Genomic DNA, 21006 nt, shown 5'->3' with positions numbered 1-21006 from the left:
CCTAGCAGTATGGGAGGCCAAGGCAGGTGAATCACTTGCAGTCAGGAGTCTGAGACCAGCCTGGCCAACATGGTGAAACCACATCTCTACTAAATACAAAAATTAGCTAAGTGTGGTGGCAGGCACCTGTAATCCCAGCTACTTGGGAGGATGAGGCAGGAAAATTGCTTGAACTTGGGAGGCAGAGGTTGCAATGAGCCAAGTTCACATCGCTGCACTCCAGCCTCAGTGACAGAGTAAGATTCCATCTCAAAAAAATAAAAATAAACCATCAGATCTCATGAGAACTCACTCACTATCACAAGAACAGCATGGAGGAAACTTGCCCCATAATCCAATCACCTCCCACCTGGTCCCTGGTCCCTCCCTCAACACATGGGGATTACAATTCGAGATAAGACTTGGGTGAAGACAGAGCCAAATTGTATCAAATATGAAACAAACATAGATCTTTCCAAAAGTTAATGCCAAATAATTAATTTTATTGGTTGTTAATTCATTATTTCTACCTGTAAGGGTCAAATGAGAGAGTTTTACCATGCAAGCAAATTGGGGCTATTAGCAGAAGCTAGTTGATTTAACCACCACACCAAATAAGCAGGGTTATCTGCTCAGTGGCTAATATTGAACCAGAAACTTTTGACAAAGACAATTCTGTAGCAGCCAACAACTAAGACACTTTTTCAGACACAGAGGCAACTTTTGTCCTATTTTACAGTCACTTTGCAATTAGAGACCCTAACCCCATTCTTCTCCAAGTCTCATAGACCCCCATTCCCTGGGTACAAGCTATACATTATCTAATAATATTCAAGAGTGGATTCAATTATCTACTGCTTGATTCTAGTCTTATTTTCATATTTTTCTTCTTGGTTATGAATACAACTCTCACAGATATCTTAAAGATACCCAATTCGGGCTGGGAGCGGTGACTCACGCCTGTAATCCCAACACTTTGAGAGGCCTAGGCGGGTGGATCATCTGAGGTCGGGAGTTCAAGACCAGCCTGACCAGCATGGAGAAACCCTGCCTCTACCAAAAATACAAAATTAGCTGGGTGTGGTGGTTCATGCCTGTAATCCCAGCTACTCGAGAGGCTGAGGCAGGAGACCCACTTTAACCTGGGAGGCGGAGGTTGCAGTGAGCCGAGATCGTGCCATTACACTCCAGCCTGGGCAACAAGAGCAAAACTCTGTCTCAAACAAACAAACAAAAAAAGATATCCAATTTGGTCATGTATGTCTTTCTTTGTTTTACATGCTAGTGACAGTAGTCTTTCACCTTCATGGCAACTCTTCTGCTTACTATATGATTGGGATGGCCTGGGTAAAGGATATGCCTTATAGATCTCTGGACTTAGCTCTTTAATGCTTCCCTCCCCTCTTTGGCCCTGCTTTTGAGTGGTGTGCCTTAGCTTGTGAAGGATTGGTTGAGGATGACTTAGGTTGAGTGGGTCTGGGCTGAGAAGGCTTAGACTTGGGAGGCTGGGGCTGGCTTGGCTTAGGTTGAGTGGGTTTGCATGGAGAAGGTTTAGTTTGGGAGGGCTGGGACTGACAGGATTTTTTCTGAGAGAGTTTAGGTTGAGAGGGCACAGAATGGAAGGGTTTAGGCTGGGAGTGTTTGACTGTGGATGGGTTGGACTGATCGGATTTGAACTGAGAGCTCTTGGATGTGGGATAGGACCCTATTTGGAAAGCTGGATTTGAAGCCCTAACCTGCATCGTCATCTGGGCTCCTTGCTGAGAAGCAGGTCTTAGTTTTTGTGTGGCTCCTGCTGGTTGAAAGGACTGAGGATGAGGCTTTCTAATATGGGATGTTCTTATCAGTTTTCCAGTTGCTTCAGTTAATTCTGTTCCCCTGGTACAAGCTTGCTGAGGCCATGGCTTCCTTACCGCTCTTGCTGGCTGTGAACCCGGGGAATAGGAGTGACCTACCTGGGAGACTACTGTCCCAGACCTTTCAAGAGTTCCCATCATTTGCGGTCTCTCAGGGAAGGCCTGTACATGCTGACAAATGGGTCTGGGCAGTCTCCCAAATGTTCCATTCAAGTGACATCCCCGAGCAACTCTGGAAAATTTCATGAATCTTTCACCTGAATAAAATACCTGGGGATGGAAGGATCGAATACCAAAACTTTTACCTCGGCCCTGGGCCCTTGCATTCTGAAAGGGCAAAGGACAGAACCACTTCGGTCTCTGTTCTGACCCAAAGGGATGGCCCATAACCCAGGGGGCTTTCAAGGAAACATGGTTAAAGTTACCTCCAATTCTGGTTGGAAAGGGCCAGGAGTTCTCTAGAAGAGGCCTGAATATTGGGGTACCACAGAGATTCTGAAGGTTCTGGCTGAGCTCACATTGAGTCCCAGGCTCTTGTATTGGCATTAGAGCTTGGCTTTTAGATGAGCTTTTTAGCTGATTGCATCTTTGCTGACCCTCACCTTCAGCTGTTCCAGCCATGTCTTCTCCTGAGGAAACTTGAATTCTCTGAGTGTTTTCAAAGTCTTCATCTACCTGAATCCCCAGCTCCCTGGCCAGGGCGGCCATGTCCTCCACAGACACACATCTGAGGGAAGAAGAGAACATCAATTCCTGGAGGGCAGCTTGAAGGCCCTCCATGTTCTTCCCTCTGTCCCCAGCATCTCCCCCTTCCCAAAACAGTAGCTGTGCCGGCTTCAAGTTCAGCATCTTCTGAAAAATTTGAGCCTCTTCACTCTCCCTGGCTTGGGGACTGAGAACAAAGTAGCATCTTTCAATGGCAGCTTCTCCTAAAAACATTAGCAAGTCCCATTCCTTCTCACCTAGACAGTCAGTGAAAAAAAACACAGCTGAAGAAACTTCCATCAAAAAACCAAACTGAGTCCAAAAGCTTTCTAGATTTCCACGGAGATTAGCCAGAGCAACAGGCTTTTGGAAAATACAGGGGTTTTCCTTTCTATCATCGCTATCAGGAAAACACCACGTTATCTCAACCAGGCCATCAGAGATTTGCCGGGGAAGCACCAAAAGAGGCAAATCTTGATGAAGAAAGATTTTGTGTGATTTCAACTGGGCAGGGCTGAGAAGTGTGTTGAGGATTCTGGACTTAGAGAAGCTACAGTATCTTAGACGCACAAAAGAGATGACAGGCATCTTCATGAGAGTCAGAAACTTTTCTGTATCCCCTGTAGGCCCTCCTGAAAACTGTGTTGACTGCTTCTTCACAATATCCTTCATGGCCCCCAGCATTAAGATACTTTTGTTGTTTTCTGCATCTGGCAGTAGCAGGGGAAGAGCAAACTGGCACTGATACATGTTTGACATGACTTGGCGTTGCAAAGAGCTATCTGAACACAGCATGGCAGCACAAAGGACATCAAGGGGATTAATGGTTTGTATGTCTCGAATTTCCAAATTCTCCACTCTAGCCAGCAAATCCTCCTTGCTATCTTCATCCAGAACCTTGCGCCGGAGGATTGAATCCCTAGCCGTCACATCTAGTGCCTGAACTTTCATCAGGAAATTCCAGGCTAAGTCTGCTGGACTCTCTGGGGTCCACTTACATCCTCGATCTAAGGAGAATTGTGTAACAAAATCTGGCAGAACCTTTCTGCTTCTATCCATGTTCAAACATAACAGGATGTCTTTAAACACCTTTTTTCTTTCTGCAGGAGAGAAGATAATAGTGAATGCCATGTTCAGAATCTCAATTTCCCCCATCGACTTCTTTTTTTGAGACAGTCTCACTCTGTCACCTATGCTGGAATCCAGGGGTGTGATCATCATCCTGGGCTCAAGGGGTCCTACCATCTCAGCTTCCCAAGTAACTGAGACTACAGTCACACCCACCACCATGCCTGGCTACTTTTTATTTTTTAAATAGAGATGGGACCTTGCTATATCGCCCAGGCTGATCTTGAACTCCTGGTCTCAAATGAACCTCCCAAAGTGCTGGGATTACAGGCATGAGTCACTGTGCCCAGCATGACTTTAAAATTAAATAAATCATCTGCATTATGTTTTGCTTTGAGACAGAGTTTGAAAGAAAACTGTCACCCAGGCTGGAGTGCAATGGAGCCATCTCAGCTCACTGCAACCTCCACCTCCTGGGTTCAAGCTATTCTTGTGTCTCAGCCTCCCGAGTAGCTGGGACTACAAGTGTGTGCCACCATGCCCAGCTAATTTTTGTATTTTTAGTAGAGATGGGATTTCACCATGTTGGCTAGGCTGCTCTTGAACTCCTAGCCTCAAGTGATCAGCCTGCCTCAGCCTCCCAAAGTGCTGGGATTGTAGACATAAGCCCCTACACCTGGTCTAATCTACATTTTCACTGCAAAAAAAACCTGAAACAATATAAATAAAGTAGAAGGCGGGCAATCCACCCGCCTCAGCCTCCCCAAATGCTAGGATTACAGGCGGGAGCCACTGTGCCTGGCTTTTTCTTTTTTTTTTTGAGATGGAGTCTTGCTCTGTCACCCAGGCTGGAGTGCAGTGGCATGATCTCAGCTCACTGAAACCTCCACCTCAGCCAGAGTGGCTCATGCCTACAATCCCAACATTTTGGGAGGCTGACGTGGACAGATTAGTTGAGCCCAGGAGTTGAGACCAGACTGGGCAAAATGGTAAAATCCTGAACCACCTGGGTTCAAGCAATTCTCCTACCTCAGCCTTCTGAGTAGCTGGGACCATATACGGGTGCCACCACACCTGGCTAATTTTTTGTATTTTTAATAGAGATGAGGTTTCACTATGTTAGCTAGGATGGTCTCGATCTCCTGACCTCTTGATTCGCCTGCCTCGGCCTCCCAATGTCCTGGGATTACAGATGCGAGCCACCACACCTGGCCGATACTGGTTCTTTCTTAAATTTATCTCTTGCTGAAGTTTACAGGAACTGAAGATTTTATTTCCTTCAAAGTTTTTCTCAGAGTTTACATGCTATACCTAATTTTTCCTGATCTCCCATTTTCCAAACTATCTTCTACCTTTTTTTTTTTTTTGGAGACAGAGTCTTGTACTGTTACCTAGGCTGGAGTACAGTGGTGCAATCTCACTTCACTGCAGTCTCCACTTCCTGGGCTCAGGTGATCCCCCTGCCTCAGCCTTCAGAGTAGCTGGGACCACAAGTGCACACCATGAACCCCACCTAACTTTTCATTTCTTCATTTTGTAGAGACAGGGTTTCACCATTTTGCCCAGGCTGGTTTCAACTCCTGGGCTCAACTAATCTGCCCGCCTCAGCCTCCCAAAATGTTGGGATTGTAGGCATGAGCCACTCTGGCTGGCCTACCTACTTCTTATAAATACAGAGATAGTGCATAACAGAGAGAGAAGATCAGATTGGATTTCCTACTCCTGACAGATGGCCAGCTAGTGTAAAAATGTAAAATTACCCTTAAATATAGCCTTGAAGAAACAACAGAAGAGAAAAGCACGGATTTTAGGAATTAATAAAAGTAACTATAAGAAGCCTTTGAGTAGTCTCAAAGTTGCTTGAACTGGTGTATGTATTGGGGCAAAAAGGTGAGGGGGAAGTTGAATCTAGCATGAAGAGTTCACAGAAGAAGCAGAGAGAGAGTAGGTTGCAGGACAGCTTTTAAGTTCTGCTTTTTCCTGTCTCATACTTTCCCTTAAGAAAACAATTATCTACTTCTTCAGCCAGAAATTGGTACCCATGGCTGGGTGCAGTGGCTCACACCTATAATCCCAGCACTTTGGGAGGCTGAGGTGGGCAGAACACTTGAGGTCAGGAGTTCAAGACCAGCCTGGCCAACATAGTGACACCCGTCTCTACTAAAAATACAAAAATTAGCCAGGTGTGGTGGCAGGTGCCTGTAGTCCCAGCTACTCGGGAGGGTGAGGCAGGAGAATCACTTGAACCCAGGAGATGGAGGTTGCAGGGTTGCAGTGAGCCGAAATTGTGCCCCTACACTCCAGTCTGTCATCTCAAAAAAAAGAAAGACATCAGTACCCACAGTATCCAAGCCAGGTGTGTCCACAAGGTAATAACAGTGTCACTATGGAGCAGATCAAAGCAACAGAGTAGATGTACACACAAAACAGAGATGTATCTAATTAAGCACAGAGCTAGGTGAAAAAAGTATCAGGAAACTAATCTCAGTTTTATCGATTAAAAATTCATAAAAATAACTCAGCTAAGGCAAAAAGAAATAAACAGAGATTTCAGCTGCCACCCATGGAAAAGGAGTCTAAATTTTGAATTTAAGTGCAGTCAGGTTAATTGGAGACACAAACAGACCAAAATAATATTCAGACTCTTGGGAGAAATATAACAATCTAGAGTATGACCTATTATATACAATGGATAAAACATAATCCAAAGCTAACAGACATAGGAAGAAGTAGGAAATATAACTCATACTCAATGGACACTGACTCCAAAATGACCCAGATGTTAGACTTAGCATATAAGAATTTTATAGTCAGGCATGGTGGCTCATGCCTGTAATTCCAAAACCATGGGAGGCTGAGGCAGGAGGACCACTTCAGCCCAGAAATTCAAAACCAGCCTGGGCAACATCGTGAAAACCCTCTCTCTACGAAAAATACAAAATTAACCAGTCACGATTTTCTGTGCCTGTAGCCCTAGCTACTTGAGAGGCCGAGATGGGAGGATGGCTTAATCCTCAGCCTGGGAGGTTGAGGCTGCAGTGAGCCAAGATTGCACCACTGCAATGTAGCCTGAGCAACAGAGCAAGACTCTGTCCCCCCCGCCCCGCCAAAAAAAAATTAAAATTAAGTCCGCAATGAATGATTAAATAGGAATTCTCAGGAAAAAAATAGAAACTACTTTTAAACAGGAAATTCTGAAATTAAAAATCACAACATATGAATTTGTTTAAAATCACTACTTGGGCTAACAACAAACTGGAGATGATAGAAGAAAGTAAATATCTAACCTGAAGAGCGGAGAGAAAAAATATTAAAGAAAAATGAGCAGAGTCTCTGGAACCTGTAGAAAAACACTTTTAAAACTCTAAAATTCATGTACTTGAAGTCTCAGAGAGAAGAGAAGAAGTGAGAATGAAAAAAATCTTGGTAAATCACAGCTGAAAAGTTTCCAAATTTGATTAAAAGATTTTTATAGATTCAGGAAACTCTGCAAACACTAAGAGAAAAAAAAATCACACCTAGACACATCAGAGTTAACTGCTCAAAAGAAAATTAAGAAAAAATATTGAAAACAACCAGAGATAAATGACATAGCACTTACAGAGGCTCAATGATAAAATGACTGAAGATTTGGCATCAGAAACAATGGAAGCTAAAAGACAGAGAAGGCCGGGCCAGTGGCTCACGCCTGTAATCCCAGCGCTTTCCGAGGCCAAGGCGGGTGGATCACGAGGTCAGGAGATCGAGACCATCCTGGCTAACATGGTGAGACCCCGTCTCTACTAAAAAGTACAAAGAAGTAGCTGGGCATGGTGGCAGGCGCCTGTACTCCCAGCTACTCGGGAGGCTGAGGCAGGAGAATGGCGTGAACCCGGGAGGCGGAGCTTGCAGTGAGCCGAGATGGCGCCACCGCACTCCAGCCTGGGTGATGGAACGAAACTCCGTCTCAAAAAAAAAAATAGGCCGGGCGCGGTGGCTCAAGCCTGTAATCCCAGCACTTTGGGAGGCCGAGACGGGCGGATCACGAGGTCAGGAGATCGAGACCATCCTGGCTAATACGGTGAAACCCCGTCTCTACTAAAAATACAAAAACTAGCCGGGCGAGGTGGCGGGCGCCTGTAGTCCCAGCTACTTGGGAGGCTGAGGCAGGAGAATGGCGGAAACCCAGGAGGCGGAGCTTGCAGTGAGCTGAGATCTGGCCACTGCACTCCAGTCCGGGCGACAGAGCGAGACTCCGCCTCAAAAAAAAAAAAAAAAAAAAAAACAAAAAAAACAAAAAAAAAAAAAACAGAGAAATGGCATCCATAACATGTTAAAGGCAAACGTTGTAGAATCCTATATCCAGCAAAAGCAACCTTCTGGAATGAAGGCAAAACAAAAACACCTTTCAATAAACAAAAACTAAGAGAATTTACCACCAGCCGACTTGTACTAAGAGAAATAATAAATAATCTTTTCAGGCTAAAGGAAAATAATATAAAATGAAAACCTGGATCTTCAGGAAAAAAGAAAGGCCACAGGGAAAGGGAAACATATTGGTTCCACCCAATGGTTGAACCCAACTACAAGCTGGAGGGGGAAGAGAGTCAATTGATACTGTCTCTACAAGTTGACCTTCTATAGTGCAGAGCACACAAGGCGATAGTTTAAGCCTTTCTGAGACTTTGATACTGTGATATTTTTTACATAAAATTTTGCATGACAAAAAACACGAAGACCTCCCTTTGAGTTAGAACTTTTTTTTTCAGTTCTCAGCTGCACAGACAAATATTACTTGAGAAAGAAACAAAGAATAGCCACATGCCTCTAGTCAACTAGAGTGGATGGGCAGCCATTAGAATTACATTACAGATCATAACTACGTTATTATTAAGACTTCTCTCGATCTGTTTTGCTAAAGATGTTTGATTGATTGTAATAATATCCCCAATTAATGGCTTTCTGGTATCCATAGTCTTTGCTATATTACTTTGCAAGAAGTAGAACTTGTTTTCCCCCAACCTTAAACCTGATTTGGCTTTGAGACTTGCTTTGGTCAACAGAATGTGGCAGAAGTAATGGTGTTATGGGTTGAATTTTGTCCCCCTCAAAAAGATATGAAGTCCCCCAGGACTGCAGAATGTGGCTTAATTTTATAAATAGCATCTATATCTTTACAGAAGTAATTAAGTTAAAATAAGGTCTTGGGGGTAGGGGGGCCTAAATCAATATAATTGGTGTCTTAATAAAAAAGAAAAATTTAGACACAGAGACATGCACAGAGGATAGATGATGTGAAGAGACACAGGGAGAAAATGGTCGTCTGTAAGTCAAGGAACGCACGAAGCTACCAGGAGCTAGGCAAGAAGCCTGAGACCAATCCTTTCCTAGCACCTCCGGAGGGAGCATGACCCTGCTAATACCCTGACATCAGGCTTCTGGCCTTCTGAACTGTGAGACAATAAATTTTTGTTGTTCTAAAGCCAATCATTTGTGGTACTTTGTTACAGCAGCCCTAGGAAACTAATACAGATGGCATAGATGGCATAATGATCGTTCTAAAGCTAAGACTCAAAAGGCCTTCACTACTTCTCTGTCTCCCTCCCTCCACCTTGCTCTCTCTCCCCTTCTCTCTCCTTTACCCTCTTCATAAGAATATATTTGGCCATGCGCAGTGGCTCATGCCCATAATTCCAGCACTTTGGGAGACCGAGATGGGCGGATCACCTGAGGTCAAGAGTTCAAGACCAGCCTGGCCAACATGGTGAAACCCCGTCTCTACTAAAAATACAAAAATTAGCCAGCCGTGGTAGTGGGCACCTGTAATGCCCGCTACTCAGGAGGCTGAGGCAGGAGAATTGCTTGAACCTGGTAGGCAGAGGTTGCAGTGAGCCAAGATCATGCCACTGCACTCCAGCCTGGGCAACAGAATGAGCCTCCATCTCAAAAATAAATAAATATATATATATATACACACACACACACACACACACACACACACACTGCATCTATTCTGAGAACAAGCCCAGAGTAGCCTGCTAGAAGATGAGAGACCAGCCTTTAACTACCTCATCACACATGCATGAGTGAACCCAGGGAACACCAGAGAACTGCCCAGCCAACCACAGACATGTGAACAATAATAAACTCTCAGTGTTTGAAGTGACTAAATTTTGAGATGATTTGTTATGTAGCATTATTGAGGCCAAGAGTTCAAGACCAGCCTGGGCAGCCTGGTGAAATCCAGTCAGTACCTGATACAGAAAAAAAATTTTCATGAAAATAAAACAATATGTAAGAGACACACTGCAATATTAGAATGTTACCTATGGAAGAAGGTAAATGGGAAATGGAGAAAAAAACAGAATAGATAAACGGGATTTTTACGGAATAATGATGACACTATGCAATGAATTAATTAATTAATTCAAACCTATGCACCAACTAAAATAAATAAATAAATAAAAATTAAGAATGGGGCCCCAAAATAATCATGTGTTAAGAAGTTATTTGGGGGCGGGGCAAGAGGCATGGGTTGAATTATGTCCCTCACAAAATTCATATGTTGAAATCCTAACACCCAGTACCTCAGAATGTGATGTTATTTGGAAATAGGGCCACTGCAGATGTGATTAGTTTTAATAATGTTATTAGGGTGGGCCCTAATCCAGTATGACTCGTGTCTTCTATTTTGGCCAAAGGGATGCACACTCAGGGACAAGGCTATTTGAAGGTAAAGACATGTCAGAGGGATGCTTGCACAAGCCAAAGAGTGTCAACGATTTCCAGCAAACCACCAGGAAAGTTAGGATCCTTCGGATCACATCCTTCAGAAGGAATCAACCCTTGTCCACGTGCGGCAGCTCATGCCTGTAATCCTAGCACTTTGGGAGGCCGAGGTGGGTGGATTACTTGAGGTTAGGAGTTTGAGACCAACCTGGCCAACATGGTGAAATCCCGTCTCTACTAAAACTACAAATATTAGCCAGGTGTGGTGGCACGCACCTGTAATCCCAGCTACTTGGGGAGCTGAGGCAGGTGAATCGCTTGAACCCGGGAGGCAGAGGGTACAGTGAGCAAGGTCGCACCATTGCACTCTAGCCTGGGCAACAGAGTCTCGCTCTGTCTCAAAAAAAAAAAACAAAAGAAGGAACCAACCCTGTCAGTACTTTGATTTCAGATTTCTAGCCTCCACAAGAAATTTGTGTTTATTGTTTAAGCACCAATTTTGTGGTTTTTTGTTATAGCATCCCTCACAAACTAATATAAGGTGTGATGAGGAAGAAATGACTCTCTTCCTACCCATAAGTGGATGATGAGTCCCCAAGATTTGAAATGAATGTGAGATGGTAGTTACATTTTCATCCTCTACTCAGAACTTAGTGATGTTTATTTTCCCAGGCAATATCACTCCAATGAAACACTTCTCATTTTGAATTCTCATTAAGAAATATTCAGATTTGGCCAGGTACAGTGCCTCACACCTGTAATCCCGGCATTTTGGGTGGCCAAGCCGGGCAGATCACTTGAGTCCAGGAGATCGAGACCAACTTGAGCAACATGGCAAAATCTCATCTTTACAAAATACAAAATTAGCCAGGCATTGTGGCAGGTACCTGTAATGCTAGCTACTCAGGAGGCTGAGGTGGGAGGATCACCTGAGCTTGGGAGTTAGAGGCTGTGGTGAGTCGTGATCGTGCCACTGCACTCCAGCCTGAGTGAGACCGTGTCCCAAAGACATTCTTTTTTAAATAAGGAAATACTCAGATTCAAGATACAAATATAATTCTCATCAAGATGGCATTATGTGGACTGGATCAAGCCAAGTAACAATATTTTGGGATCTTAGCCATTTACTGACTGTTTCGACTTAAATAGTCAAACACATAATCCCCACATCTCTCTGGTCACAAAGGCACTAAAATAACCAAAGTGGTTTAACCTGAGGAATAGGTTAGCCTGAAATTAATGATTAGCAACTCCTTGTACGTATTATGGGAAATTAATGATTGGCAACTCCTTATACGAACTACAGAAATTTACAAACTGACAATCAATATTTACTTTTGCATATGCTGTCCATCATTTCCTAGGTCCTGGGAGCTCCTTTAAGTCAACACCTACCTCAAGGAGATTCCAGGTCAGAGAGGCACAAGGAATTCCTTGGTAGTTGATTTTCTGCTGACATCTGTGCCTTTGTCATCCTCCTATCCCCATTATGTCATGGCAAGCTTATTAACTTAATAAGTTGTTGCCTGACTAACTATGCAAGGTATTTCCATACCTTCTATACTTTTCTCCTGTTCCTCCTCCAATGAAAGGGTGGTTTCTGATTCCTCATAACTTGGTTCTTCACCAGAGAACTCTGTGGTTTCTGAATTCTCAAAGTCCTCTTCACCATCATATCCACCGTGCTCTGGGTCATCATAAACCTCCTCTTCCACAATGGCTTCTGCATCTTCAGGGGAGTCAACAGATCCTAGATATTCCTCTTTTCCTAAGTATAAAGAATCATCTAGTTCCTCATATCTCTGGCCATCCTTTATATATGTAATAGTTGCTGGAACTTCATATCCAACTTTCTCAACTGAATATGATAATGTGACTTCTGGCGTGTCATATTCCTTCTCATTCTTCCCGGCAGACAGAGCTGTTTCCCTATAACTAGTTTTCTTGTCCCTGAAAAACTCAGAGGTTTCCAAATCCAAGTGTTCCTTCTCACTGAAGAACACTGTGATCTCAGGGGTCTCAGGCTGTTTTATTCCAGGAGAAAAAGCATCTTCTGAATTCTTGCTTGCCTCTATAGATTGAGGAGGTACTATATTCTCATGTTTTAAAACTTCTGCAAAGAAAAGAAAAAGAATTGTTTTTCCCAATTAAGAAAAAGAAACTGTATAATAGCTGGAGTTCCTGAGGCCTCAAAGCATCATCCCTCTTCTTCTTTTTTTTTTTTTTTTTTTTTTTTTTTTTTTTTTTTTGAGACAGAGTTTTGCTCTTGTTGCCCAGGCTGGAGTGCAATGGCACGATCTCGGCTCACTGCAATGTCTACCTCCTGGGTTTAGTGATTCTCCTGCCTCAGTCTCCCAAGTAGCTGGGATTACAGGCATGCACCATCATGCCCAGCTAATTTTTGTATTTTTAGTAGAGACGGGGTTTCACTTTGTTGATTAGGCTGGTCTCAAACTCCTGATCTCAGGTGATCCACCTGTCCCGGCCTCCCAAAGTGCTGGGATTGCCCAGCCACCTCTTATTTCACTGGAGGACAGAAATACTTAACACCTCCTATATAACTTGCATGTCAACGTATCAACTTTCAGAACTTTCTTTTTTCCACTAAAAAATAAAAAAATCAGATCACACCACTGTCTTGATTAAAGTTTGAGTCCTTCCCAGCAACCTGCCAGGGTAAGTGAGTAAAACAAAAAATTTGAATCGTATGAACAGTGTTTACTTGTGGACTTACTGTGACTCACAACAGACTCACATATCCTGGGGCCATTGCTAATGAAATCTGATCACAAATACTTTCTAATCAGTAAACAAATGGCTCTAATTTGGAATAGTGTGCTTTAGAAATAACAAAAAAAAATTCTAAACATATAAATCTTGTCCTAAATTAGGTATCATTAACATTCACCTTTTTAACTGAGCCTCTACCTCTAACATCCCTTAAAATAATTTTGAATGTTTTTTTAGATTCCTAGAAAAGGAGCTACACCTATCCTAGTAGTAATTCACAGAATTGCTAAGCAACTGGAAGAATTGCTTTTTTGTGGACTACTAGTTATCTTTGAACCATTTAAGAATTAGCACTGGAATTGCTCCGGGAAACAGCTGCTGCTGGCATTCTTACCACCAAAAAAATGAAACTACTGATCTGCCATCTATGTGTTAAAAATTATTTTCCTTGTATTTTCAAAATGGCTATACTAAGTGAAAGATACAGCTTGTGGTCTTGGCACTGTAAATATCCACGAATTCATCTACTTGAAAAACAAACCCTGGATTGTGTTATTATTAACAGTATTTTCCTTCCAACTGTGAGAGTTCAGCATGTTACAGTCAGTATAATGAGCAGTTTACGTTAGCATTAAAACAACTGCAAGTTTTGAGTACAGTCTGAAAAACAACTTATCAATTTCGTAAACCAATAAGATGTTAAATTTCAGAAACTTTTTAAATTCCAGTTTTTCCCTATTTCATATTTCAATGAAAATTATCTCTGGAAAAAGACTAACAAAAATAAAAGGCAACAATTTTCTTTCTTTTTTTCTTTCTTTTTCAGAAAGTCTTCCCCCTCCCTCTCATCCCAGAAAGTATACAAAGTCGACTTACCATGCCTTAAGCCACAAATGGCAGCGGACTGTGGAAAAGTACTAAATAAACACTTGAGAAAATGCTGACAGGTCGCCTCTCCCTTTTTCTGTACCAAAATTAACAGCTTCCGACTCTTCTTCAGGAGGTCTGTAACCTTCTCCAGAGTCTCATACTCTTCCTCAGAAATCAGCCTCCGAGAAGTTAACGTGTCTAAGATAGAATCAGGATCATGTTGGAGGATTTCAAGCAACTTTTTTCGTTCTCTTTCTATGATCTCTGAGGGAGTACTCTCAGTAGCCATTGTTCCTGTTTCCTCTAAACCAGGAAATGGATTATGAAATCATCCTAATGAATAAGTAAAAGTTGAAAACAGAATGACAAAGAACAATTTTAATTGGCTAAGCTTTAACATGTCAATGATGCCTAGTGTTGGAGAGTGCAGATACAAGCACAGTGGGGCAACCCAGCTCAGAGCACTCTCTGATCCAGGGTCCTTGTGGATTATTTATCTGCTCTTTTGAAGGCTTGATAAATTCTCACCATGACTCAGACCCAGGGTCACCTCCTCCAAGAAGTCGCTCTTGAACTTCAGGTTGGACTAGGTATTCCCTGCTCAGAGAACTATACTATGATGCCAAGATTGTAAATTATTAATTAATATTTGGTGGGCAATCTGGCAATATACAGCAATAAATAAATAAAGTTGAAGACAGATAAAAATACAACTTCATATCCTTCAACACAGTAATTCCAGTTCTAGGAAATTATCTTAAGGAAATAATGAAGCAAATACCCACAGATGTATGTACAAGCATCTGCATTATAACATTGTTTACAATAGCAGAAAATTGAAAATAACCAAAATTGAGGTTTAGGGAATAAATATTGACATGTCGACAGTGAAACACCAAAGAACTGTTAAAAAGGATAAAGTACATCTCTACATATTGACAAGTAATGATATCCATGATATATTGCTATGGAAACAGCAAGTTATAGATCTCATTTGTGTTTTAAAAAAGTTAATGTGTATATAGTATATGTATACAATTTGTGTATACAGGTATACATTATATTTTAAAGAAGACAGTCAAGAGATATCCCAAACTTTAACACTGGTTATCTCTGAGAATATGATTACAGGGAAATTTATACTTCCACCTTAAACATTACTATTTAATATTTTATATTTTTGATTTTTTATTATGTTTATTTTAAGAAAATTACCTGGTTGGTCTTTATTTACTCCTTCATAGTTCACAAGAACCTGAAAGTGATCTGCTTTGCATAACTAGCAACAGGATACTGGATGAATAAACTGATATTTCTTATAACATAATATTACATGGCATTCAAAAAGAATGAACTTCAGTGACCCACAATATAGAGAAATCATAACAATAGTAAGGAAAAACTGTAAATCCCAAAGGATTATATATAATATGACACCTTTTTTAAAAGTTCAAATAAACACACACTTACATTTAAGAGTACACATGAGGTCATTAAAATTTTACAAAACAAAAATCAAAGAATGATGAATATGAAATTCAGAATGATGGTTATCTCACATAAGGGAAGCTTGGGGATGGGATGGGATTGAGGAGGAGATCATGGATATCCTACAATGTAGGAGTTGGGCTTATCAGGGCTACTCTATTATTAAAGGTAAATAGCTAATGTGTAAATAAAAGCAGAACATGCATGAACCAATGCTATTAGGAACCAAGGATAATGAGTACTCCAATTCTGGTATCTCCAAGGTTAAAAAAGTATTTTAAAATCCTGGCTGGACGAGGTGGCTCATGCCTGTAATCCCAGCACTTTGTGAGTCTGAGGAAGATCACTTGAGACCAGGAGTTTGAGATCAACCTGAGCAACACAGCAAGACCCTATCTCTACAAAAAATGTAAAAATTATCTGGTCGTGGTTGTGTACATCTGTAGTCCCAGCTGCTCGGGATGGGAGGCTGAGGCAGGACAGCTGCTTTGGCTCAGAAGTTTGAGGTTGTAGTAAGTAACTCTAGCCTAGACTCTTTAAAAAAAAAAAAAATCCTGATATGATATTAAAAATTAATATTAGGTAAGAGTTTTATAAAATTGAAGAGTTTTAAAATTTTTATTTATTTTGACCAATTATAATTGTATATAATTATGGGATATTCAGTAATTTTATATGTACGCAGTGTGGAATGATTCACTGATATTAACATATACATCACCTTCAATACTTATAATTTATTCCTTCTGTCTGTGACTTTGTATCCTTTGACCAGCACCCTTCCCTTCCCCGCAACTCCTAGCCTCTCTCTGGTAACCACCATCATATTCTAGGTAAGAGTTCTTAAATATGTAATTCAAAAGTATGGCTTTCAAGTGATGCATCCCACCTCAGGCCCACAATTTGATTGCCACTGTCATAAAGATTGCCAGTTTTTTGTTGTTGTTGTTCAACTTGATCAGGAAGGTACTTTAATAACAGGTCTCTCAAACCACCAATCTCCTCTCCAATGCTCCACCTTAAGTATGCTCCTTTCTCACAATAACCTTTCTGAGATTTCAAAGCCAATAGGAAAAAAGTGTTCACTTGAAGTGGAAAACTTAGCATTGAAATTTAAACTTCCTTCTAGAAGTTTTTGTTTTGTTTTGTTTTGAAACAGAGTCTCACTCTGTTGCCCTGACTGGAGTGCAATGGTGCAATCATAGCTCACAGCAGCCTCAAACTCCTGGACTCAAGCAATCTTCCCACCTCAGCCTCCTGGGTAGCTGGGAATACAGGCCTGTGCCAATCTGTTCAGCTCTTTTAAAAAAAAAAAAAAATTTTTTTTGTAGAGACAGGGTTTCACTACATTGTCCAGGCTGGTCTCAAACTCCTGGGTTTAAGCAATCTTCCCATCTTAGCCTCCCAAAGTGCTAGGATTACAGGCATGAACCATATTTTTTTTTATTATTTGTAGAGATGGGGTCTCCCTAAGTTGCCCAGGCTGTCCTGGGCTCAAGTGATCCTCCCACCTTGGCCTCAAAGAGTGCTGGGATTACAAGTGTGAGCCACCATGCCAGGCTGTCTAAATTGTTTCCTGATGGCCCGGTATGGTGGCTCACGCCTGTAATCCCAGCACTTTGGGAGGCCCAGGCAGGCGGATCACCTGAGGTACGGAGTTCAAGACCAGCCTGACCAACATGGAGAAACTCCATCTCTAATAAAAATACAAAATTAGCCAGGGATGGTGGCACATGCCTGTAATCCCAGCTACTTGGGAGGCTGAGGCAGGAGAATCGCTTGAACCTGGGGGGTGGAGGTTGTAGTGAGCCAAGATCGCACCATTGCACTCCAGCCTGGGCAACAAGAGCAAAAAAAAATTGTTTCTTGATAACAGAAATGTACATAGTACAGCCTTAGAATGCAAAGGAAGTGAGCTGGGGGAAGGGTGAGTGTAACCAGGATGTTCGTTATTATATAAAATACAGCCAGGAGCTACAAAATTGAAAGCATAGACCTCAAATCGGAATGAATAACACAGGACTAAAAGTCTTAATCTGCTCTATTTTATTGTTGTTGTTTTTTGTTTTGTTTTGTTTTTTGTTTTTGATCCCAGACGCACACGGTCATTACACGCCGGGGACGCTCAGTCGGTGCGTGTACCCCCAGGCAGGGCCAGCCCCGCATTCCAGGTTCTCCATGTGCCCAGACGACAGTAATCCACGGTATGGCAACAGATCTGCCTGCTAACGCGCGAAACCGATCAGCATTAACAGTAGCACCAGCAACAGCGGCACGAAAAGCAGCTCATGGTCCAAGCGGGTCGGGCGAAGACTCGGCCAGCGGGTCGCCAGCCAACTGAGAGTCCCGCCCACCTTTCCGGCACTGAAGATGCGATTGGCCGCGCCTGGTACCGCATCCTCCTCTTGACCCCACCGACACTACGGCGACGGACGCTTGGGAACGCTGCACAGCGCGCCGCAGGAAGTACTTCCCTGGGCGGAAGCTTCTGAGCGTGATATAGCGGAAGTGCCTTCTCTTCCGGTCTCTCTGGTCTCGGCTGCAGAAGGGAGATGGTGAGTTGTGAGCAGGGTCTGTGTGAATCGCGTTCCATCCTCGTTCTTTGTGCCTCCCTGCCTGCTGTCCTTGGGTGGCTGTCAAGATTCCGGATAAGGGGAACTGGTGGGCAGAAAAGAGGCATGCGGTGGCCCTCAAGAGCCAGAAGAATGGCTGCTAATTGGTGCTTGGGGGACCGATCCCGCCGTAATTGTGGAGCTAGATCCGCATTGTGTCCCTGGCTTCGGTACAACCTTTGGAGACATTTCACAGCTCTAGCCTTGTTTGGGAGCTGAAGGAAGGAGTTTGGGAATGTTTGGCTCTGTGTAACAAATAATTCATTGGTGATTCTGTCTGGCCGGAGTCTAGAAAGATAAGGTATATTTCAGAACGTTGAAACTCTTGTGGAGGTCTTTAGGTAACGTGAAATGCTGGTATTTGACTTGGAATTCGTGGAGTCTTCCCCCACAGTTCCGACCTTTATGATTGCCTTTAGATTTTATCAGTACTTGGTTTCCCGGAGAACTCGATTAAATCTAGAAATTGCCACGTTTCATAATTATCTGTTCCTTTAATGTGCAGACGAAGGGAACGTCATCGTTTGGAAAGCGTCGCAATAAGACGCACACATTGTGCCGCCGCTGTGGCTCTAAGGCCTACCACCTTCAGAAGTCGACCTGTGGCAAATGTGGCTACCCTGCCAAGCGCAAGAGAAAGTGTAAGTAACATTTTTCAGAGCAACTGTGTTAGCTTTTGTTTGTATTGCACTTAAGTGGGGACAAAGGTTTGAACTTTATTTGGTGCCTATCTTAAAACGTGTACATCTGTATGCCGATGAGGTGGCATAATACTCGTGTGTTAACAGTGCCTACAAGGTGTGTGGGGGAAAACCGTTTGAAATCTTTTCTGAACTTTGTTTTAGATAACTGGAGTGCCAAGGCTAAAAGACGAAATACCACCGGAACTGGTCGAATGAGGCACCTAAAAATTGTATACCGCAGATTCAGGTACAGTTTGTATGTTCGATCATAATTGGTCCTATGGGCTTGAATGAAACCCTCGTGTTTACTTGTAAAAAGAACACTATGATGGTTACTGGGGATGAGTTGTTGGAAGCATTTTTATTTTTGGTGGTGGTTGAGACAGGGCTTCACTATGTTGCCCAAGCTTGAGTGCAGTGGCACGATCACGGTTCACTGCAGCCTCAGTCTCCCCAGGCTCAGGTGATCTCACCTCAGCCGCCCAGTACCCAGGACTACGGGTGTGCGCTGCCACATGCCTAGCTAATTTTTAATTAGTATTTATTGTAGAGAATGGGATTTTGCCATGACCTAGGCTGATCTCAGAACTCCTGGGCTGAAGCCATCGGCCAACCCAAAGTGCTGAGATTACAGGCGTGAGCTACTGCCCCAGGCCAGATGTTGAAAACTTTTATCTTCTGCCACTGTAACCTTGAAATCAGTTACTTTGGATTTTATTAGTTTTTTCACTAAACAATAGTATAAATTAAATGTCAGGAGCATTGTTTGAGCCAGGGTCCCAAAGAGTTGATATTTATTAGCTTTATCTTTAATTGGTGTCAAAATTTGTCAAGACAGGAGTGAGTAAGATCTGGGAGTCAGGCTTTGTTCAATCTTCAGTATAGTGGCTGTGGGCAAGAGTGCTATAGAAAACAGCGCTGGTTGCTGCTGTTGCCTTAAGCTCTTGTTACCCAGGAGTCCTGGTGTTAAGGTTATAAATGCAGAATCTCAGCTCCGCCCTAGACTTAGCTGAGAGAACCTGCATTTTAAACAGTAGTTTCTAAGAGATGAACCCATCTAAGATCTCAGCTGAGATTCAGAATGATGCAGACTTAACTTTAAAGCTGGTGCTCCTTCCCTTACTATGTTCTATTTCAGCAGTTCTCAGCTGTTGATATTTTGGGCTGGATAATTCTTTGTAGTGGGATTGTCCAGTGCAAAATTGAATATTTTGCAGAATCCCTAGCCTCTACCTACTCAGTTCTCCAGAGTGTCCAGTTTTAAAGATAACAAGGCAGTACAGGGCTTTGTAGACACCCATAGATGTGTTCATGTGCTGAAGCAACTTTATTTGCACTCGGTCATACGTTTTTGTGGGCTTAATGTTGAATGGTCTGTTAGTACGATATAGGAGTTAAGAGCTTGAACTGAAGCCAGGCTTTTAAAAGTAGGATAGTTGACCTCTCTAAGAGTAGATATGGATGTTATGTAAGTTAAAATGCAAAGCTCTTGGTTTAGAAAATGTCTGCCATTAAACATGCTCATTGTTTTGTCCTTGCTTAGTCAAAGCAGTTGTGATCTATTCTCAGCATAGGGAACCATTTTCACAAATAATCTTTGATCTCTTGCCAAGTAGGAACAAACATACTGGCCCTTGACTAGTATAGCCAAATAAGTTTTTGAGCCTTAATTGCAATTGCGATTAACTATATCCGAAAATGGGTATCTTTAAGCAAAGTGAAGTAAAGAATTGCAGCTTATCAGTGATGTTGTAAAAATAAATGTCTGAACATATGAATGCAGTATTGATTTCAGCATTTAACTGAGATAAGCGCATTGAAATCTGTTTAACAAAAATTAAAATTGATTCATCTATGTTGCTGAAGTAACTTGTTCTTGTTTTTGACATCGTGCAGGCATGGATTCCGTGAAGGAACAACACCTAAACCCAAGAGGGCAGCTGTTGCAGCATCCAGTTCATCTTAAGAATGTCAGCGATTAGTCATGCAATAAATGTTCTGGTTTTAAAAAATACATATCTGGTGTGTGCTGAGGTATTTTTAATCAGTTAGACTTGTAGTATCAGTGAAATAATGTAGGTTTAAGGACTGGGCTAGCTTAATATCAGATTTACTTGTTAAGTGACTGTTTTAGAATGTTTCCTTTGGACTGGGGTTGTAACGCGGTTTAAGGCAATGACTAACAAGCAGAATTCCAGGAGTCCTTTAAGCAGAGGGCACTGGAAGACAATACAGCAGATTAAAATAGCACAGCTCATGTGGCATAGATGGGCATTTAAGACGTTCGAGTAAATTTGAAAGAGCATG

General features: G+C 42.3%; 2 protein-coding genes and 1 non-coding gene across 3 annotated transcripts; 2 read left to right on the top strand and 1 right to left on the bottom strand.

The window, feature by feature from the left end:
- Window positions 1-461: 461 nt before the first annotated feature.
- CARD6 (caspase recruitment domain family member 6) lies at window positions 462-14578 on the bottom strand. The gene is made up of 3 exons (XM_033179447.1): window positions 13923-14578; window positions 11872-12429; window positions 462-3640 (listed from the first exon to the last, which is right to left on the bottom strand). Exons 1-3 carry the CDS (start codon window positions 14203-14205, stop codon window positions 1365-1367), a joined length of 3117 nt encoding a protein of 1038 aa, XP_033035338.1. The 5' UTR covers window positions 14206-14578; the 3' UTR covers window positions 462-1364.
- A 3223-nt stretch (window positions 14579-17801) lies between these two features.
- On the top strand, window positions 17802-20715 carry RPL37 (ribosomal protein L37). The gene is made up of 4 exons (XM_033179446.1): window positions 17802-17959; window positions 18522-18657; window positions 18862-18946; window positions 20596-20715. The coding sequence occupies exons 1-4, from the start codon at window positions 17957-17959 to the stop codon at window positions 20663-20665; spliced, it is 294 nt and encodes a 97-aa protein (XP_033035337.1). The 5' UTR covers window positions 17802-17956; the 3' UTR covers window positions 20666-20715.
- LOC117066267 lies at window positions 20434-20513 on the top strand. The gene has a single exon (XR_004430246.1). It is a non-coding gene; the product is annotated as a small nucleolar RNA SNORD72 (small nucleolar RNA).
- Window positions 20716-21006: the final 291 nt, after the last annotated feature.

Source organism: Trachypithecus francoisi, unplaced genomic scaffold (genome assembly GCF_009764315.1).
Source record: "Trachypithecus francoisi isolate TF-2019V2 unplaced genomic scaffold, Tfra_2.0 Lachesis_group2, whole genome shotgun sequence".
In the NCBI taxonomy this organism is placed as follows: Eukaryota; Metazoa; Chordata; class Mammalia; order Primates; family Cercopithecidae; genus Trachypithecus; species Trachypithecus francoisi.
Note: the sequence above shows the minus strand (reverse complement) of the source record. Positions and strands in the feature narration are given on the sequence as shown.